Genomic DNA, 18,038 nt, shown 5'->3' with positions numbered 1-18,038 from the left:
GCTTTCTGAGCTGCTCAGTCTGCTGCCTGGTTTCCTTTGAATTTTAGCCAACCAGGACTCGCTTTTGCTGGCTCCTTTTGATGGGCTTTTATTTTTATAACTGCAGCCTCTTCAGGCTGTTCACTGGCACGTAATAGTGCCTGAATTCTTAACTGGTGTCTGATAGGGGTTCTCCTACGGTGGTGAACCCTCTGCTACCTCATGCCACCATGTAGTCATGGGCTACACTGAAGGCACATTGATTGTCCATATGTATATTCACGATTTTTCCTTTTGCTAGTTCCAGTGCTTTGGTGAGTGCTATCAGTTCTGCTACCTGCGCTGACTGACTTCCATTAATCCTTCTGGAAATAACTGTTTCTAACTGACCATTTACCACAGCCCATCCTATTTGGGGCGACCCTGCTACATATTTTCATGACCTGTCCACAAAGAGGGTCTCCCCCACTCTGTCTCGGGGGGGGGGGGGGTATCCTTTATTCTCCCCCTATCTTCATCCCCATCTATATCCCCACAGTTGTGCAGTTCCCCGATGTCTAGAATTCCCTCAGCTGGGTTTTCTCCCATATCCCTAAGTGTTACCACGGACTGACTTGGGGATAGAAGAACTGCCTCCCACTTTGCCCCTCTCATATTGGAGACGGCCCTCAGTTTCCCTGTGTTCAGCATCTCTACTAGGGTGTGTTTGGTGTGGAGGATGACATTCCCTGTCATTACGATGGGCTCACTAACCCTAATGGCCCAAGCAGCACAGTCGAAGGCTGCTATGCATCTGGGCAACTCGGTGACTGCTGGCCCTTCTGTATTTGAGTAATACCTATTGTATGTATTGTTTATTTCTACGAGGGTAGTGTCACTTAGGGAAGCTGGTGTTTTATCCCCTCCTACCCCATTTTATTTGTGTGGGGTAAGGGTAAGTTTGTGATGGATGCATCTGCTCCTGTGTCTTCTAGTATTTCATATTTCCTCCCTCCTATTACTGCAGGTACATAAATGTTCCCCTCTCCCTTCTCCTCACAAATCGGGGCAGCTGGTTGTCAGCTCTGCTGACCTCGGAATCCCCATGGTTCTGCAGTGTTTTGGATGGTGTTTGGGGGTGTCCCATTCTTTTCCTAGCACATTGCTGCTATGTGTCCTTTTCTGTTGCAGTGTCTACAGTATTTTACATTGTTCCCTGCTCTATTCCCTACTCGTGCGACCCTACATTTTCTAGCAAAGTGACCCTGTTGACCACAGTTGTGGCAGGATAGTTTTATTCTGCTCTTGCCTCCATTCCGGTCGGCTGCTTTATCAGGTGTTGCCTTTATCATGAGCTTCTGCCTCCTGCACCCTGCTCGCCCACTCAACTAGATCATCATAATCCTAGGACATTATTACTCCCATTTTCAGGGAGTGGGGTGGACGTCGAGACCCTATCTCTAAAAGCTTCGATGAATACCTGGGCCCCCCGATCTGAGTTTGCTTGCCCTGAGCATTCCTGATAGACCCTAAATAATTGTTCCCCATATTCAGAGACTCCATCCCCTTTAACTTGCTCAGTGTTCATGATCTTGCTCCAGTTTGTGGAAGCATTTCCTCGCACCCTCTGGATTTCTTTATTAAAATTGGCGAAGAGGCCTGCTGGGCATCTACATCAGCTGTAAGGGAAGTGGCATGTGCCCACCATCTTCCCCTAAAGTCTCAGGCTGCTGTGGCATCAGGTCAACCAGTTACCTGACTCCACTTGTCTGCTGGGCAAGTTGTCCAGACCTGTTGGTGTATTTCTCTCAGGTGTAGTTGGTGCCCTACCCATACACTATCCAGCTCATCTCAGAACCTGGTGTTTGTGCTCCAGGGTTGTAAGTTGCCTTGGGAGGCCATAATTTGCTGCCTCTCCCCTGGAGTGAAGGGTTTATAATTTGCTTTGGGCTGTGAGTCTGTTCCTCCTCTGGTAACGGGCACTAAGTTATACTCTTGCATGGTTCATCCAAAAGAGGGAGCAGTTGGTCCCTGCTGGATGGTTTTGTAGGAGGGGATAGAGTCAATCTCCCTTTCCTCCCGTACTCTTTTTAATCTTTGTTCTAGCTCCTTTATCCTGTCCTCCAGATCCTCAATTCGTTCTTGGCCTTTTCTCCACCTGCTAGTGAAGGCATCTACTTGTTCAATTCGGCCTGTAATTAGTACACTAACATTTCCCCTATCTTTTTAGTTTTATTTCGTTTCTGCTTATCTATCTATCCACTGTTATCCTAATGTTTGGGATGGTTCCCAAACCCTTTTCTTCATTTGCTCTGTCAAACCCTTGTCTGTCTGCCTTGTATTTCTCAATAAGGGAAACTGCAGTATCCCCCTTAAAACTTTGATCTGCCATTTAGCAGATTGTGTAGCCCAGATAACACCAACAATGAAGTGTTCCTAACCAGTGGGGACTTCTCTACCCCGTGGCCGATAATACTGTCCCAGTGCCGTCCGTACGGCTGTAACAGCCTCCTAACAAGGTGTGCTCCCCATTAGTGGGACTCTTTACCCTCCCGGCCACCGTCACTATTCAAGCTCTGTTGTTCTACCATGGACTGACAGAGTATCATAGTTACTCAGAGTGTCCATGTTCCTCAGCTTGGTAACATGGGCTCCACTGAGATTTGGCTCTTGGTCAGAGTGATCAGCTCCTCTTCCTCACCACATTGGAAATTGCAAATATAAACAGCACCCAACTTTTAACTTAAACTCTAACTGGACTCTGTGTTGCTCACCCCTACAGAGTCCAATGTTACCTGGATTTGCCACTTGTGCTTCACAACTCCGAGTACCTTTGACGCTACAATTCTCACTTCAAATCCCAATCTTCGCGTGGGGGAGGCTAGCCCTCTTAACAACTGGTTTAGTACGGGGTTTTTGAGACAGGCACTACCTTGTCCTCTGGCTGTTTCAGCAAAAGCAGCAGGTTCTTACAACAGTTAATACAGTTACCACTTATTCTCCACAGACATGCACTTAATTTTGTTTTAACTCAGTACTGTAGCAAGTTAGACATTGCAGTTGGTATACGTTTTAAACTGTGTCCTTGGCCCGGTCAGACTCTTCCTGTTTGCAGGTACAAATTGGTTCTTACCCTGGCTCCCTGATCATGGCCTTTGACCAGGGCACCTGCTTGCAGCGCCCATTATTGTGGGGAAAATCACCAGCCTCAGAGTCAGAGTCAGGGTTCAACGACAGAGTTTATTGTACAAGGAAATACAGGAGCTCTGGGGAGAGAAAGACACCAACAGCACAGTGGTCAGCTGTGAGTCTTCTCACAACCTGGAGTACATGTCAAGATACTTTTATATATTTTGTAAGATAATAGGTCAGTGATGAGGTCCTTGTCTCTGTAACATAGTTTGTTTATTGTAAAGATGGCAGAATCGTTGTCAGTTTCAGTACAGATATTGTCAGTTTCAATGTCTGAGCAGAAGTCCATTGCTGTAGTAATTGACACTAGTTGCTTTTCCTGAGAAGGACAATTACTGCAGCCCTGGCTATTAGCACTTTGTCTTGAGTCTGTATCAAGCTGTTAGCATTTCTGTCAAAGGTGTTGGTGGACCCAGACACTTTGGCGGGCACTATACGCTACTCATGTGTATTCTGTCCCCCACCCGCCTTAAACTAATCAGATAGGTTGTGAGTGCATTGTGCTGGCATTCTGGTGGCCCCAGGCAGTGTCTGTGTTTGCTCTGCTGCCTCTCGCCATGTTGTGGGTTAGCAGCCATCTTGTGTGTCAAGTGGCCAATTTATGGCTCAGCGGCCATCTTGTGTGTCCGTGTGCCTATTGTCACACTGCACCATGCCACCTCCCACTTCACTTTTTATCCTGTTCCTAATGATAATCCCATTTCAGAATGTTTGTGTAACATAACCAATTCTTCTTCCTATGATCAGGATTATTTTCCCAATCAATTACTTTCCTAATCCTCTGAACATTTTTATATGAACCACAGAATTTTGCTTTCATTTGTTCATTTTGTAACAGCATCAATGCTCAACCTTCGCTTTCCTTGAAACATTCCAATTGCTGAATGTTTCCTTGGCCATTCTTTCATTTTCACCTGTCAAACATTCAAATGCCTTTGTGCTACCCTACATGCTCTTGGGAGTCTTCCTTGAACCATAGACACATTAACCATTATTGAGGAATCATCTTATTTGTTCAAGAATTTCTCCCCAATTAACTTCAATAGACCTCTAATCTCATGACCAGAAACCAACCCAAACCAATTCAAAACCAGTGGATTGATCTGTGACCCTCTGGGAGCAAATAGCAAGAATCTAATTCTTTATCCTACTCCTGTGGGTATCCATGACAGTATGCCTTGATTATGCTTTTGAGGGTCTGATGATCCCTCTCTAGAGCTCACTGTGTTTACAGATAATACACAAATGACTTCAATTATTTTATTCCCAAGCTGTTCATGATTTGCTGGAAAGGTTGAGACAGAGAGTCATAGAGTCATTGAGATGAACAGCACGGAAACAGACCCTTCGATCCAGCTCGTCCATGTCAACCAGTTATCTGAACGTAACTTAGTCCCATTTGCCAACACTTGGCCCATATCTATCTAAACCTTTCCTATTCATATGCCCGTCCAGATGCCTTTCAAATGCTGCATTTGTACCAGCCTCCATCACTTCCTTTGGCAGCTCATTCCATACACGCACATTTATCTGCAGGAAAACGTTGCCCATCTTGGTCCTTTTTATATCTTTTCCCTCTCACCCTAAACCTATGCCCTCTAGTTCTGGACTCCCCCACTCCAGGGAAAAGACTTTGTCTATTTACCCTATCCATACCCCTCATGAATTTATGAACCTCGATATGGTCACCCCTCAGCCTCCAGGGAAAACAGCCCCAGCCTACTCAGCCTCTCCTCATAGCTCAAATCTTCCAACCCTGGCAACATCCTTGTAAATCCTTTCTGACCCCTTTCAAGTTTCACAACATCCTTCGCATCGGAAGGAGACAAGAATTAACTCAGAACCTTGACTAGACTATGATAGTAATGATCGTACACAATCTATTGACACTTTATTGAAGTTCATCAAAATTGGTACAGGTATCAAAGGCACTGCTGAGATTTTCCGACCGTCTGACATATGAGACATGTTTTACAAAACTGCATTATGTCTTTCTGAAGTCCTGGTCATGTAAAATCCCTGATTATTGATACCTGTGCTTTCCATATTCCTCTATGCCATGCCATAAGAACTCCATGTACTATTCACAATATCTCCTCGTGATACCTGGGCAGTGCCATTATTTGATGAAGAACCATCAATTCTTCATCTGCAGGTCTGGTCATCAAACCTCTACTTTTAATACAATAATTCTCTTGAACTTCTTCAGCCTCAGCTACAGCAACAGCAGTGGAATATCTGTTTACATTTCCATAAGCATCTCAATCTTCTTATATATCTCTTTCTTTGCCCTTTTCTGTCATCTCTCGTTTCTTCATTCTGTTCTGATGCTCCAGCCACTGTAACTGAATATGTCCTGATACCAGTGTTTGATTGTGCAAAATCCCCCACCTCCTCTGTATTTCCTTTCAACCTAAGACCTTTTTGAGTACCTGAATTATTCTGCCATTCTTGCCCTGTCAAGTATTACGACCTCCAACGTATCCATCAGGTCAATCAACCTGGGTTTTGAAAGTCCCACAGACACTGCCGGGGCATGTCTGCCACCTGCTGGACATTCTTTGCCATTTCCAGTGCCCTGTCTGAAACACAGGCACAGAAACTGCTGTTTTCCTTCATCTTTCTATCTACCAATATCACACCCAAATCCTCATTGCCCAGTTTTAATTCCAGTCATGGCCAAGAGCCCTCAAACGTTATCACAACTCAGTGTAGTGATGTACTAGAAACCAACCCCCCACCCCCCCTCCCATTTTCAGAAATTGCTGCTGCAACAGTTGTTAAAGAGAAGATAAACTAGGTTTCTTGATGTTTCAAGTGGTTTACTGCACAGAACTGAGAGAAGGAACTCCCGATTGCTACAGACCTGGTAGTTTTCCTCCTGATCTGAACCAACTTCTCTCTGTCTTGTTCATAGTCCTAGTATGTTCAGCAAACAGACAACCAATCACATCGAGTCACAGTGAGTCATAGAGATGTACAGCATAGAAACAGATACTTTAGTCCAACATGTCTGTGCTGACCAGATATGCTAAATTAATCTTGTCCCATTTGCCAACACTTGGCCCATACCCCTCTAAAACTTTCTATTCATATATCCATTCAGGTGCATTTTAAATGTCATCTTTCTCAATTGATTCACTAACCATGTCGTTTCTGACTTTCCCTCTCTCTTCCTCCTTTTTAAAATGCCGTTGTTTGATCTTTTTTGCCCCAAAGTTCCAAAGCAACACAACAGCTTATAGAATTGTAATTACTGCTCCTGGAATGTGAGGAAATCAGCTCCAACACTGAAAATACCTGAAAAATGAACAGCTTCTGCAGCCACAATTTTTTTTCCCATCCTCCATCTTGGATTACCCAGAATCTGACATTGGCTGGCAGAGGGCCTTTGTTACTCATCCATAATCCAGTCAGCTTCACTTGGGAACAAGTCCCTGGCTCCAGTTCATCTACACATTGCTGTAACCCACAGCTGCACAAACATGGTTCACAACTGATAGCAAATTACTTGCTTTCAAAACATGCAGCTTCCTCGTGGATGCCCTTATTAGATCTCAGCTGAAGTATTGTGTGCATCTTTGAGCAAAATATTAGCATATACCATATGTTTTACAATGGAAACTCATTTTATGGAATGACGTTTCATTGTCTTCAGGGTTGAAACCTGGAAGCCTGCAAAGACCATGTCTATTTTAATTTGTGTTTCTTTAATAACCATGGAGTGAAATGATCAAGAATTGTTCCAAAAACTAGGAATCACAGAATCAGAGATATGTTACTGTGCAGAACGAGGTCATTCAGTCCATCATGCCTGCACCAGCTCACAAAATGATTATCATGCTCAAGTGCCAATCTCCTGCTATTTTTCCCATTCCTTCCACATTATATCTTTCCAATAAGTTACTCATTTCTCCCTTCAATGCCTCAATTTTCCCACACATGCAGCAAGTTCATTCTATTCCCCAACTACTTCCTGAGTGAAAGAAACTTCTCCTCACTTCACTTTTGCCTCGTTTGTAGATCTTTTTAATCTGTGCCCTTTCCCTTTTCTTGTCCCTTTTGCAAACTGGAACTTGTTCTCCCTACCTACTCTGTTTAGCTCATTCACCATTTTTAAATGCTCGACCTGATTTCCTCTAAACTTTCTTCTCTCGAAGGAGAACAGTCTCCTGAATCTATCCCCATAACTGAAGTTCCTCATCCCTGGAACCATTCTTGTAAAGCTGCATTCTCTCCAATGTGCTCACATATGTCCACACATGTGGCACACAGATCTGCATGTAGATCTCCAGCTGAGCTTTAAGAAGTGTCTTATACACATTGAAGATCACCTCCTTCCTCATGTACACGATATCCCTATTAATAAAGCGAAGGATGATGCCTGCTTTCCTTTCTATTCTCTCCACCTGAGCTGCACTTTCAGTCTTCAGTGCATACATATACGCTGAGGTAATCCTGCTTCTGCACCCCCACAGAACTGTATCCCCAATTTTGTGTTGTCTTTTAATGTTCTTGCTTCACCTTACACTTCTCTGCATTGAAAGTCATCTGCCACCCATCTGCCCATTCCACTGACCTTTCCACGTCCTTTTCAAGTTCTACACTGTCCCCTTCACAGTTTATAATTCTTTCAGGTTTTGTGTTCTCTACAACCTTTGAAATTGCCCCCTGCACACCAAGATCTAGATCATTAATATATGTCAGGGAAAGCAAGTGTTCAAAATCAGACCCCTGGAAGATTCTATTACAAACATCCTCCAGCCTGAAACACATCTATTGACCATGACTCTCAGTTCCCTGTCACTCAGGCAAACATTGTCTCCGTGTTGTTCCTGATAATTTTATTGCATGACCTATAACTTTACTGATAGATCTGTCGTGTGTCACTGTATGAACTATCTTCCGAAAGAAAAATATAGAAATTGTTGGGAAAGCTCAGAAGGTCTGGCAGCATTTGTGGAGAGAAATCAGAGCTAATGTTTCAGGTTGAGTGTCCCTTCCACAGAAGTGATAGTCGCGAGGAAAATGTTGGTTTATATGGCAAGGATAGAGTGGAGGGAGGGGGTAAGGAGTGTACAATAAGTGGGTAGAGCGCCCAAAGAGAGAGAAGAACTGTAAGCCAGACAAAGGAGTTGATAACGATCTGGCTCGGAGGGTTTGTTAGTGGTTAACAATGGGTGGTGTGTAATAACAGGCTGTGTGATAAGGACTTGGGAGAGTTAAAGCTGTAAATTTATTGAACACAATATTGAGTCCAGAAGGCTGCTGGGTCCCCATGTTCTTCTAACTTGCAGTAAGTTTTGCTGGAGCACTGCAGCAAGCCTGAGACAGAAATGTTGGCAATGCTACAGGGTGGTGTGTTGAAGTGGTTGGGTCTTTTTTGCAAGTAAAACGCCAGTATTCTTCAAAGCAGTCAGCTAGTCTATGCTTCACTCCCCAAGACAGAGGAGACCACATTGTGATCAGTGAATGCAGTAGACTAGATTGTGTGAACTGCTGGTAAAGTGCTGCTTCAGCTGGAAGGTGTGTTTGAGCCTTTGGATACTGAGGAGGGAGGAAGTAAACCGACAGATATTACAGCTTCTGTGGATGCAGCAGAAGATGCCATGAGGCTGTGGAGGTGTGGTGGGATTTAAGAAGAGTAAACCAGGGTATCCCAGAGGGAACAGTCCCTGCAGAAAGCTGACGAGGGAGGGGAGGTGTGTATGTGTCTAAAACTCTCTTCTAAAAGTCTACGTACATCACATCAACAGCATTACCCTTATCAAATCTTTCTGTTCCCTTTCCAAAACCTTTCGCTTCAGCAAGATAGTTAAACAGGATTTTCCCTATGGGAATCCATGTTGACTGTTCTGGTCAACCCATGTTTTTCCATGTTTATTCCATTTTCCCAAATATCTCTATTTTGGGAAATTAGCCCTTTCATTTAACCAACTTGTCCATGCTGCCCAGTTTTCACATTTCAACAAGTCCCATTTACTTGCTTTTGGTCCACATCCCTCCTTGCCTATCCCTTCCATGTCCTTGTCTAAATGTTTCTTAAATGATGAAATTGTATTCACTTCCACCACTATCTCTGGCAGCCCATTCCAAACACTCACCACCCTCCCTGTGAAAAAACTGTCCCTCTGGAGCCATGTGTATCCCTCCTCTCTCAGCTTAAACCTTAGCTCTCTAGTTTTAGACTCATGTATCCTGGGGAAATGCTGCTAGCTCTCTACCTTATCTGTGCATCTCATGATTTTCTTGACCACTACAAGGTCAGCCATCAGTCTTCTATGCCCCAGGGAAAATGTGTCCCAGACTATCCAACCTGTCCGTTTATCTCAAACCTTCCAGTCCAGGTAGCATCTGTGTAAATCTTATCTTCACTCTTTCGAGTTCAATAATATCCTTTCAATAGTAAGGTGACCAGAACTGCATGCAGTACTCCAAATGTGGCCTCACCAATGTTTGTACAGCTGCACCAAGATGTCCCAACCCCTACACTCAGTGCTCTGACCAATGAAAGCAAGCATACTGAGAGACTTCTTCACCACCCTATCTGCTTGTGACTCCACCATCAAGGAGTTATGAACCTGTACCCCAGATCTCTTCGTGCTATAATACGGCCCATGATATCTATTTCTTGATTATGTTCCTCCTGTCACACATAGATGAGATTTTCCCAGATTTTCTTCTGTTCCATAATGCCTACCAATACTTGGCCTTGAAGTGGGTGCCACAGACATCCAGATCTTGAGTCTAACTATCCGGACCAGACTAACTATCAGGACTCCATACAATCTAGTCGACTGTATTCGCGAATCACAATGTGGTCTACTCTATATTGGGGAAACAAAGCATAGACTGGGTGACTGCTTTGCAATACACCTGAGTCCTGTTGGTGAATAACACCCTGATACTGGATTCTTTTTCCCCGAGTTCATAGCTTTCCTGGTTCTCATTCTACCCTTAATTCTAGTGCCTGCCATGATAGGATTCAAACCCATATCCTCAGATATGGATTCTGGCTTAATACTCCAACGATAATACCACTGGGACAATACCTTCCCTCCTCATCAGCCATCTTCAACCTTCACTCCCTTCAGAACTAACACACAGTGGCAGCAGTGTGTCCCTTCTACAAGAACCATTGTGGCAACCCACCAAGGCTCCTTTGACAGTTCCTTGTAAACTCACAACCTCTACCAGCTAGAGGTACAAAGGCAGCAGAAGCCTGGCAGCGTCATCACCTGCAGTGCAGTGACCAAGGTGCACACCATCCTGATTTGGAGTCAAAGCACCTTTCCTTTACCGTCACTTTGTCCAAAACCTGGAACCGACTTACGAACAGCCCTGATACTCAAAGAATTGCAGTGATTCAAGACGATAATTCATCTGCACCTTCTCCAGAGCAATTAGTTCGGCAAAAAACACCGACCGAGTCAGCATCACCCATACCCCATTAACAAATGAATGAAGAATTCACCAAATATCTATTTCTGGGATATAAAACTCCTGTGGTTATAAAGCTGTGGTATTCCCATAGCTTTTCTTAATAGGGGTTTCCCGCCAATATCTTGCCCTGGTTGTGTGAGCTTGTTGACTGCATTAGACACAAACCCTCAGTCTGTCACCTACACTGTAGAATATTCACTCCTTCATCAGTTTGTGGATCTCCGATATCTGGTTCTGGGGACTGTGTCCCTCAATAACTGGGGTATTTGCTCATACACGGGGTTTCAGTTCTCCTCCAACATCAAGTCCTTGGATATATTTGCCCAGTGACTGTAGTCATTCAGTCCAGTACTTATTTCATTTCACCTTTCATTTTTATTGATTTCATTTCACATCAAAACTTTTACATCAATGAAAAGACTTTTTAAAAAGCTGCAGGCCGTAATCTGAATAACTTTTATTTCTACAATAATTTTCACAAGACCCAAGGGATCAGTCCTCCACCATCCATCCCATTCTTCCACTCCATCCTGATTCACCTTCCACTCTTCCCCCATTCCTCATTCCATGCTCCCAATCCCCATTCCCTCACCTTATCGTCAACTCTCCTATTTTCTCCCAATTCCCCTTTCAATTCTCCTGAGTCCATTGAAGTTTTATCTCCCTGAATGAGCTGTTGCAGTGCAGTAGCTGAGTATTTTCCATTGAAAGTTGGAAAGCACCATTCTCAGACATGACAATGACATTTCTGGACTATTCACATCTTGAATTCGTCTGAATGTGAGTCTTATCCATCTGTTGGTCATTGCTGAACCTGTAATACAGACAGTAGGGTAAGGTACAATTGTGTGACACAGGCAGTCTGAGCCAAAAATACAGATAGACACAAAAACACAGGTGGACTTTCCTTACTGTGGGACACAGACCCCAAAAGTGAGAGAGTCATTCCTTATTCTGGGAGATTGTCCCTAAAGGGACAGGTGGTCTTTCCTTATTCTGGGAGATGGACAAATTAGCCCACAAAAGGTTAGGTCATAAAATAAGTGCCCATCGTATTGGAGATAGTAGATTAACATGGATAGGGAGTTGTCCAAGGGACAATAAACTGCAAGTGGGGATAAAGGTTTCTTTTTCAGGTTGACAACTTGTGACCAGTGGGGTCCTGCAGGAGTCAGTGCTGGGACCACAACTGTTTACAATATATATTCATGACTTGGAGGGAGAAAGCAAATGTAATGTCGCAAAATTTGCAGGTGACACAAAAATGGGGAGAAAGGCAGGTTGCAAGGGGGTTACAAATAGTTTAAAGAAAAGTATTGATCAGTTAGGTAAATGGGCAAATAGAGTATGATCTGACAAAATGTGAAGTTATTGTTTTGGAAGGGACAACAAAAGATCAAGCAAATGGAGAAAAACTGCAGAAAGCTGCAACACTGAGGGACTTGGGGATATTTATGCATGAAACACAGAAAGCTAACACAGTCACTCCTGATGAAAGGTCCCAACCCGAAACATCATCTCCCCTGCTCCTCCAATGCTGCCTGACCTGCTGTGCCTTTCCAACTCCAAATTTCATTGACTCTGACTTCCAGCATCTGCAGTCCTTACTATCTCCAAACCACCACATAGGGTTCAGCAGGTAATCAGGATGGCAAATGAAATATTGGCCCTTATTTCAGGAGGGGGGGGGTTAAAGTGTAAGGGTAGGGGCGTCTTACTGCAACTGTACATGGTGCTGCTGAGGTCGCATCGGGAGTAGTTTGAATGGTTTTACTCTCCTTATTGAAGTAAAGAGATTATTTCATTGGAGGCCGTTCAGAGAAGGTTCACTTGGATGATTCTCTTCTGAGTAAAGTTTAAACAGTTGGGACTCTACTCGCAGGAGTTTAGAAGATTCAGAGGTGATCTTATTGAAACATGTCGCATTCTTCCGGGGCTTGACAGGGTAAATACTAAGAAGATATTTCCCCTTATGGGACAGTCTAGGAGCAGTGGACACAGTCTCAGATTAAAGTAATGCCAATTCAAGACTGAGATGAAGAGTAAATTCTTCTGTCAGAGGGTTGTATGTCTTTGGAACTCCTTACTGCAGACAGCTATGGGGCCAGAGTCCGTGTATGTACTTAAGGCTGAGATCGATAGATTCTTGATCAATTGGGGAATTGAGGATTACGAGGAAAGGGCAGGAAAGTCAACGTGAGGGGTGTTGGATCAACTATGATCCTGTTGAACGGCAGAGCAGGTTTGAGGGACCAAATCCCTCGAGTTCACTCATGCTCTTTAGGAAAAGAAACTAGTATCCTGACTGGGTCTGGTATGAAAGTGAGTTCAGGCCCACAGCATTGTGGTTGATATTTAAGTGCCCCCTGGGCATTTAGGAATAGTCTAGCCAGCGATGATCGGATCCATGAATTTTTTTTAAAATGTCTGTCATTTCAAGAATTTGATGGATAAATTTGAGGCCATCTGCCCTTATCCGAAGAGATGATGGCTACAGATTAAGTTCTTGGTTGTGATCAGGGCCATAGTTATGCAGGACTCTGTTGTTCAGGTACATAACTGCTGACTTATCTTTCAGATGATGGAATATGCTGTGTAACCCAACAGAACAAGCTGTCCTTATTCTCAGAGATGGGTTCTTTAGGTCAGATCATCTGACCTTATTGTGGGAGATAGACTTAAGTGCTTTGATGTCTGAGCTTATTCTGGAACACAAGACCTATGGGCCTGACCCCCTTCTTTGGGGGGATGATGACCCAAAGACCCAATGATGAGAAAAACTTCAAAGTATGAAAGGATCAACATTCAACTCTGAGTTTGTTTCTAATGTGTGAGCTCGAATCTCAGAGTCAGGTGAGAAATTATGGTGATAAACTGAACATAAACCTTACACATATAGGCAGGATATGTTATTGTTCATTTGGAAGTGAAAGTTCCAATTACCTTAACAACAGTAACAAAGGTGCTGTAGAGAAAACTTAGAATAAAGAGAATGGCAAAGGCAGCAACTGTTAGTGCGTTGTCATCTCCATCCATATCTTCCACTTCTTCCTTCCCTTCTTCTCCTTTCACATCGGGAGGGACTGCTAAAACAGAGAGATATGGTGGGTGTCAAAGTTGACTGTGAACATTTCATTAAGGTCACCAGCATCTCAATAATCTGAGGATAATACAATTAAGGAGGAAACCATGGTAGAGCTGCACTAGGGGCAGGAAACTTTTAGAAAAGCTTTCTCTCATTCTCAATCTGTCTGATTTTGTCTCGACCATTGCCCCTATCTTCCTCCCTCTTTCACTACCTTCCAACTGGCCTTCGCTGATTCTCTCCCTTCTTTGTTTCATTGTCACTCTCATTGTTTCTCTCTCTTTCTCTTCATCACATTCATTGTTTGTCCCAAAGGAATGCAGAAACAAACAACATGAACATTAAATTGTTTCCAAAATCTTAATCTTTCCAACTCTGTCAGTTCTCGGTTTCTCTGGTGCATTATCTAATCTACAGGCTGTAACACTCAAGTTTCTGCCTCCTTGGCACTAATAACACTCAATGACCAGCAAACAAACAAGTCTCTTGTGCAGCACTCTGAGATTATCCCCACAGTCAGGATGATATCCTTTATAACTTCAAATACGTCTTTCTTTTTGATTCGAGAGAATGTTTTATTTGACCTAATATTATACGAGACACAAAACTACCTTGTAATATCAATTGTAGAATAGAACATCTGCTCAATGACACAAAGACTTGTCGGTGGTGATGTGAGGGATGAAATGAGTCTGAAAGCCTACAATTCATGAATCACCGTGATGTGGTTTGGTAGTGAGCACTTTTGCTTGTGGGTGACAGGACCGTGGGTTCAAGTTTCATCACTGATCCTTGTGATCCTCAGCTAAGTTGACACTCCAATGTAAGATTGAGAAAGTGTTGCGAGTGGAGAAGAAGGTACCTCCTGATGAGGTTGATGTCTATGATCTCATAGCCATTTCAAAAGAGTTGGGCGATTCTCTTCAGTGTCTCAGCCAGTCATCATTTATCTCTCAGCCAACAGCAAAAAGCAGATGATCTGGTTATTATCAAGCTTTTATTGTAGAAACTTACTGTCTGCAATTTGAAATGGAGAAATCAAGAGACCAAAGGCAAGTACTGCTATGACATGATGATAATCAAAGTGTGGACGAATCACAGCAATTGATCACATCAATTCGTCAAAAATCAACCAAGATATAAGGCAAGGAAATCACAGTGGAGTGGGAGAGCTTTGTCAAGTAAAGATTCAAAAATACCTTTCACTCTGAACATGCTGCATTCACCACAGCTCATGTCCCAAGTTATTGATTTATTTTCTCCCAAACCCATCAACAATGATCACTCTAAACTAACACTGAAACTTTTCATGTCAGGTTTATTGAAACTTGATCAGTACATTGACATACAATTAACATTCTGCAGAGTTTCACACATATTTCATACATAATCAGGGGCAGCACACAAAACATTTCAAAAAAACCTGAGGATCTCAGGTATTTGGAGAAAACAATGTTGGCTGATTTAAAGATTTATTTTTACTCTCAAGTTCTGAGCAATGTTGGAATTTGTTCATGTTTGAAGCACATTGCTACCAGAAGAGAGGTTTCAAAGTGCTCACAACAGTTTTCTGGTTGTGTTAACCATCCATTTACAGGGATGATATAAATGGGTGATTGTATAAATCAGCAGATGTTATGAACAGGAGTTATAGCTATCAGTTAGAACAAGTGAGACATTAACCAGGTTGGGTTTACTGTGAGATTTATTAATGCTTCTGAACACATTTGCTGTAACTGACTCGTGTCCCACCACACAGGAATACGTGGTGCCGCTGTTCCACTCCTCTGCAGAGACCGTCAAGTGACTGCCTGAATTCCAGCCACCTCTGCCGTCCTCAGTCACTGGCTGATGCATGAACCCTGTCTTCAGAAGGGTATCATTGGCCATCCAAACCAGGTCGATCTCTGCGGGAGAGAATCCAGTGACCAGGCAAACCAGGGTCGCAGTGTGAGCAGTCTCCATCTCATCCAGTGAAGGGGGCAGGAGAAAGACTTGAGGCTGAGTCTTAACATCAACTGTAAACAGAGAAAATGGAGGTTAGACTTCATATTTCACTCAGTCTGTATTTACCTGACACGTTTGTCTATTAACACAAAACTAAGCAACTTCTGCATCCCCAGGAATTCCTCTGAGATCAGGAACTAAAAGCATTTCTTTTCCTGTTGATTTTTCGGGGAGGTTGTGCAAGGATGGGATCTTCAATCTTGTTCATTGTCTCACCATGAGTGTGGATCACCTTTTCAGAAAGAGTGTCCAAATCATTAATGGAGCTGTGCTGTTCTTCAAATTAATTAAATTCCTTCAAATCATGAGTGATTTAAATGGATTAAACATGGAGAAACTGTTTCCAGTGACAAGCGAGTCAGAACAGACATTGCAGAGGAATGGCAAATGAACTGGTGGGGTATTAATTGAATTTGATTTGTTCTGTTCTTTATGATAACTTGGAATGCACAGTGTGAAAGAGGGTACAAGCAAATTAAAGAGTAACATTCACCAGGGAATTGGACAGAAAATTGAAAAGTAGACAATGGTAAGGTTGCTGAGATGGAGCTGATGATTCATGGGATCATTTGAAGAGCTATTTCAAAGAGCTGGCAGTGACAAGATAGACCAAATGGCATCTTTTCAAAGTGTACTGTTTCTGAGATAAACCATGGAGAACCACTTCCTGAGGTCAACAGGGAGGTTACAGGCATTATTCTCATGTGGTGCTCTCTGCTCTTTCTCCTTTTCCTCAACGTGGATTCACTCAGATCCAGCCTACACCTCAGACTGACCAATCTCCCTTACAGTCCAGTGTTGGATTGATGGGATGTTAATGTTGAAAATGCTGCTTATCCCTCTCTGTCTATCCTATTGCCATCAATCCATTCCCTAGGAGCTAGTGTGATTCACACCAAGGCTGCTGTGGTGATTTCAGGTTTCATCTGTTCAGTTTCTTGACGGGGCTCGCACACATCGCTGGGCTTGTAACATAGTCTGACAACCAGAGTTAGGCTGCTCAGCATTCTGGAATTAAATCACTTCATTTGCTAAGATTAGATGCACAGTTCCATGAACACGTACCTTGGGCTTTCCTGATTGACCTCTTCTCTGGCGTTGGCAAACTTCTGTCCTCCACCAAACACATACACTCTACCCCACTCTCCCACTCTGCAGCAGGGACTGTAAGTCTACTGAAGATGGTCTCTTTATGTCCATTCTTCTTGGGACTCTGGGTCTTCACTCCATCTTGTCTCATGATTCCATCGACTTTCCAGGTTACCCTGACTCCCTCTAAATCAGTGTGAAGTACCTCACAAAGAATGGTTGCTGTTCTGTTCCTCCAGATCTCTTCAAATGGAGGCTTGCTTATGGTGACCGAGATTCTGGAATCCAAACATTCATCTGGGAGGAGAACGACAATTATTATCCTAACTCCCCAGTGGGATGTGTGTGCCACTTGTAAAGATGACAATTCATGCTCGCCACCAGACATACAACTAATAACTTCCTCAGCTCTTTCAGAGGGCAGTTATGAATCAGTGACATTGTTGTGTGCATTTTACCTTTCTTGTCCTTTTAAAATCTCTCTCCTCTCATCTTAAATATACACCACACTCTTGAAATCCCCCATTATTGGGAAAAGATAACTATCATTAACTCTGTCTGTTCCCCTCATTATTTTATAAACTTCTATCAGGTCGCCTCTCAATCTCCGACAGTGGAAAAAGTTCCTGCTGATCCAGTCTTCTTTGTAACTCAAATCTTCCAGACCCAGCAATATCCTGGTAAATCTCTTCTGAACCCTCTCCAGCTGAATAATACCCTTCCTCTAACTGCGCAACCAGAACTGGACAGGTATTTCAGAAGTGGTCTCATGAATGTCCTATACAACCTCAACATGGCTTCCCAACTCTGAGACTCAAAGGACTGAGTAATGAAGGCAAGTATGCTAAATATCTTTTTAACCGAACTGTCTCATGTGACGCAAACATCAAAGAATTATGTACCTGGACTCTTCAGTTCTTCTTTTCTACAACATTACCCAAGGCCCTCCCATTCATTGCATCAGCCCTACCATTATTTGTTGTACCAAAGTGTAATAGCTCGTATTTATCCACATTGAACTCCAGCCATTTTTTCAGCCCATTGACCTATTTGATAAAGATCCCTTTGAAACCTTAGCAAACCTTCTTCACTGTCTGATGTACTACTAATTTTACTAACCATTCTTTCCATATTCTCATCTCGATCTTTTATGTAAATGTCAAACAGAAGAGGACTCAGAACCGGTGCCCTTGGGAACACCGATGGTGACAGGCCTCCTACAGGGCTGAAGTAGTAAGAACAGCTAATATCTGTCTCTAAAGAA

General features: G+C 43.2%; 1 protein-coding gene and 1 long non-coding RNA gene across 7 annotated transcripts in view; one reads left to right on the top strand and one right to left on the bottom strand.

Moving 5' to 3' along the window:
- Window positions 1-10,945: 10,945 nt before the first annotated feature.
- LOC140460183 (uncharacterized) overlaps window positions 10,946-18,038 on the bottom strand; it is a 40,132-nt gene continuing 33,039 nt past the window's right edge. For 2 of the 6 annotated variants that reach the window (XM_072554570.1, XM_072554572.1), the window contains 2 exons: window positions 13,537-13,679; window positions 10,946-11,407 (listed from right to left, as the gene is read on the bottom strand). In XM_072554570.1, coding sequence (XP_072410671.1) covers window positions 11,396-11,407; window positions 13,537-13,679 — 155 coding nt within the window. In that variant the 3' untranslated portion in view covers window positions 10,946-11,395. Of the gene's footprint in view, window positions 11,408-13,536; window positions 13,680-14,979; window positions 15,697-16,750; window positions 17,072-18,038 lie in introns of those variants that run through there. The other 4 variants (XM_072554571.1, XM_072554573.1, XM_072554568.1 and 1 more) reach the window with 3 other exon arrangements.
- Window positions 15,649-18,038, top strand: part of LOC140460184 (uncharacterized) — a 54,316-nt gene continuing 51,926 nt past the window's right edge. The window contains exon 1 of the long non-coding RNA XR_011953899.1: window positions 15,649-15,717. This is a non-coding gene — a long non-coding RNA (uncharacterized lncRNA). The remainder of the gene's footprint in view (window positions 15,718-18,038) is intronic.

This window comes from Chiloscyllium punctatum, chromosome 36 (genome assembly GCF_047496795.1).
Source record: "Chiloscyllium punctatum isolate Juve2018m chromosome 36, sChiPun1.3, whole genome shotgun sequence".
Taxonomy (NCBI): Eukaryota; Metazoa; Chordata; class Chondrichthyes; order Orectolobiformes; family Hemiscylliidae; genus Chiloscyllium; species Chiloscyllium punctatum.
The sequence above is the reverse complement of the archived record's forward strand: the minus strand, read 5'-3'. Positions and strand labels throughout refer to the sequence as shown.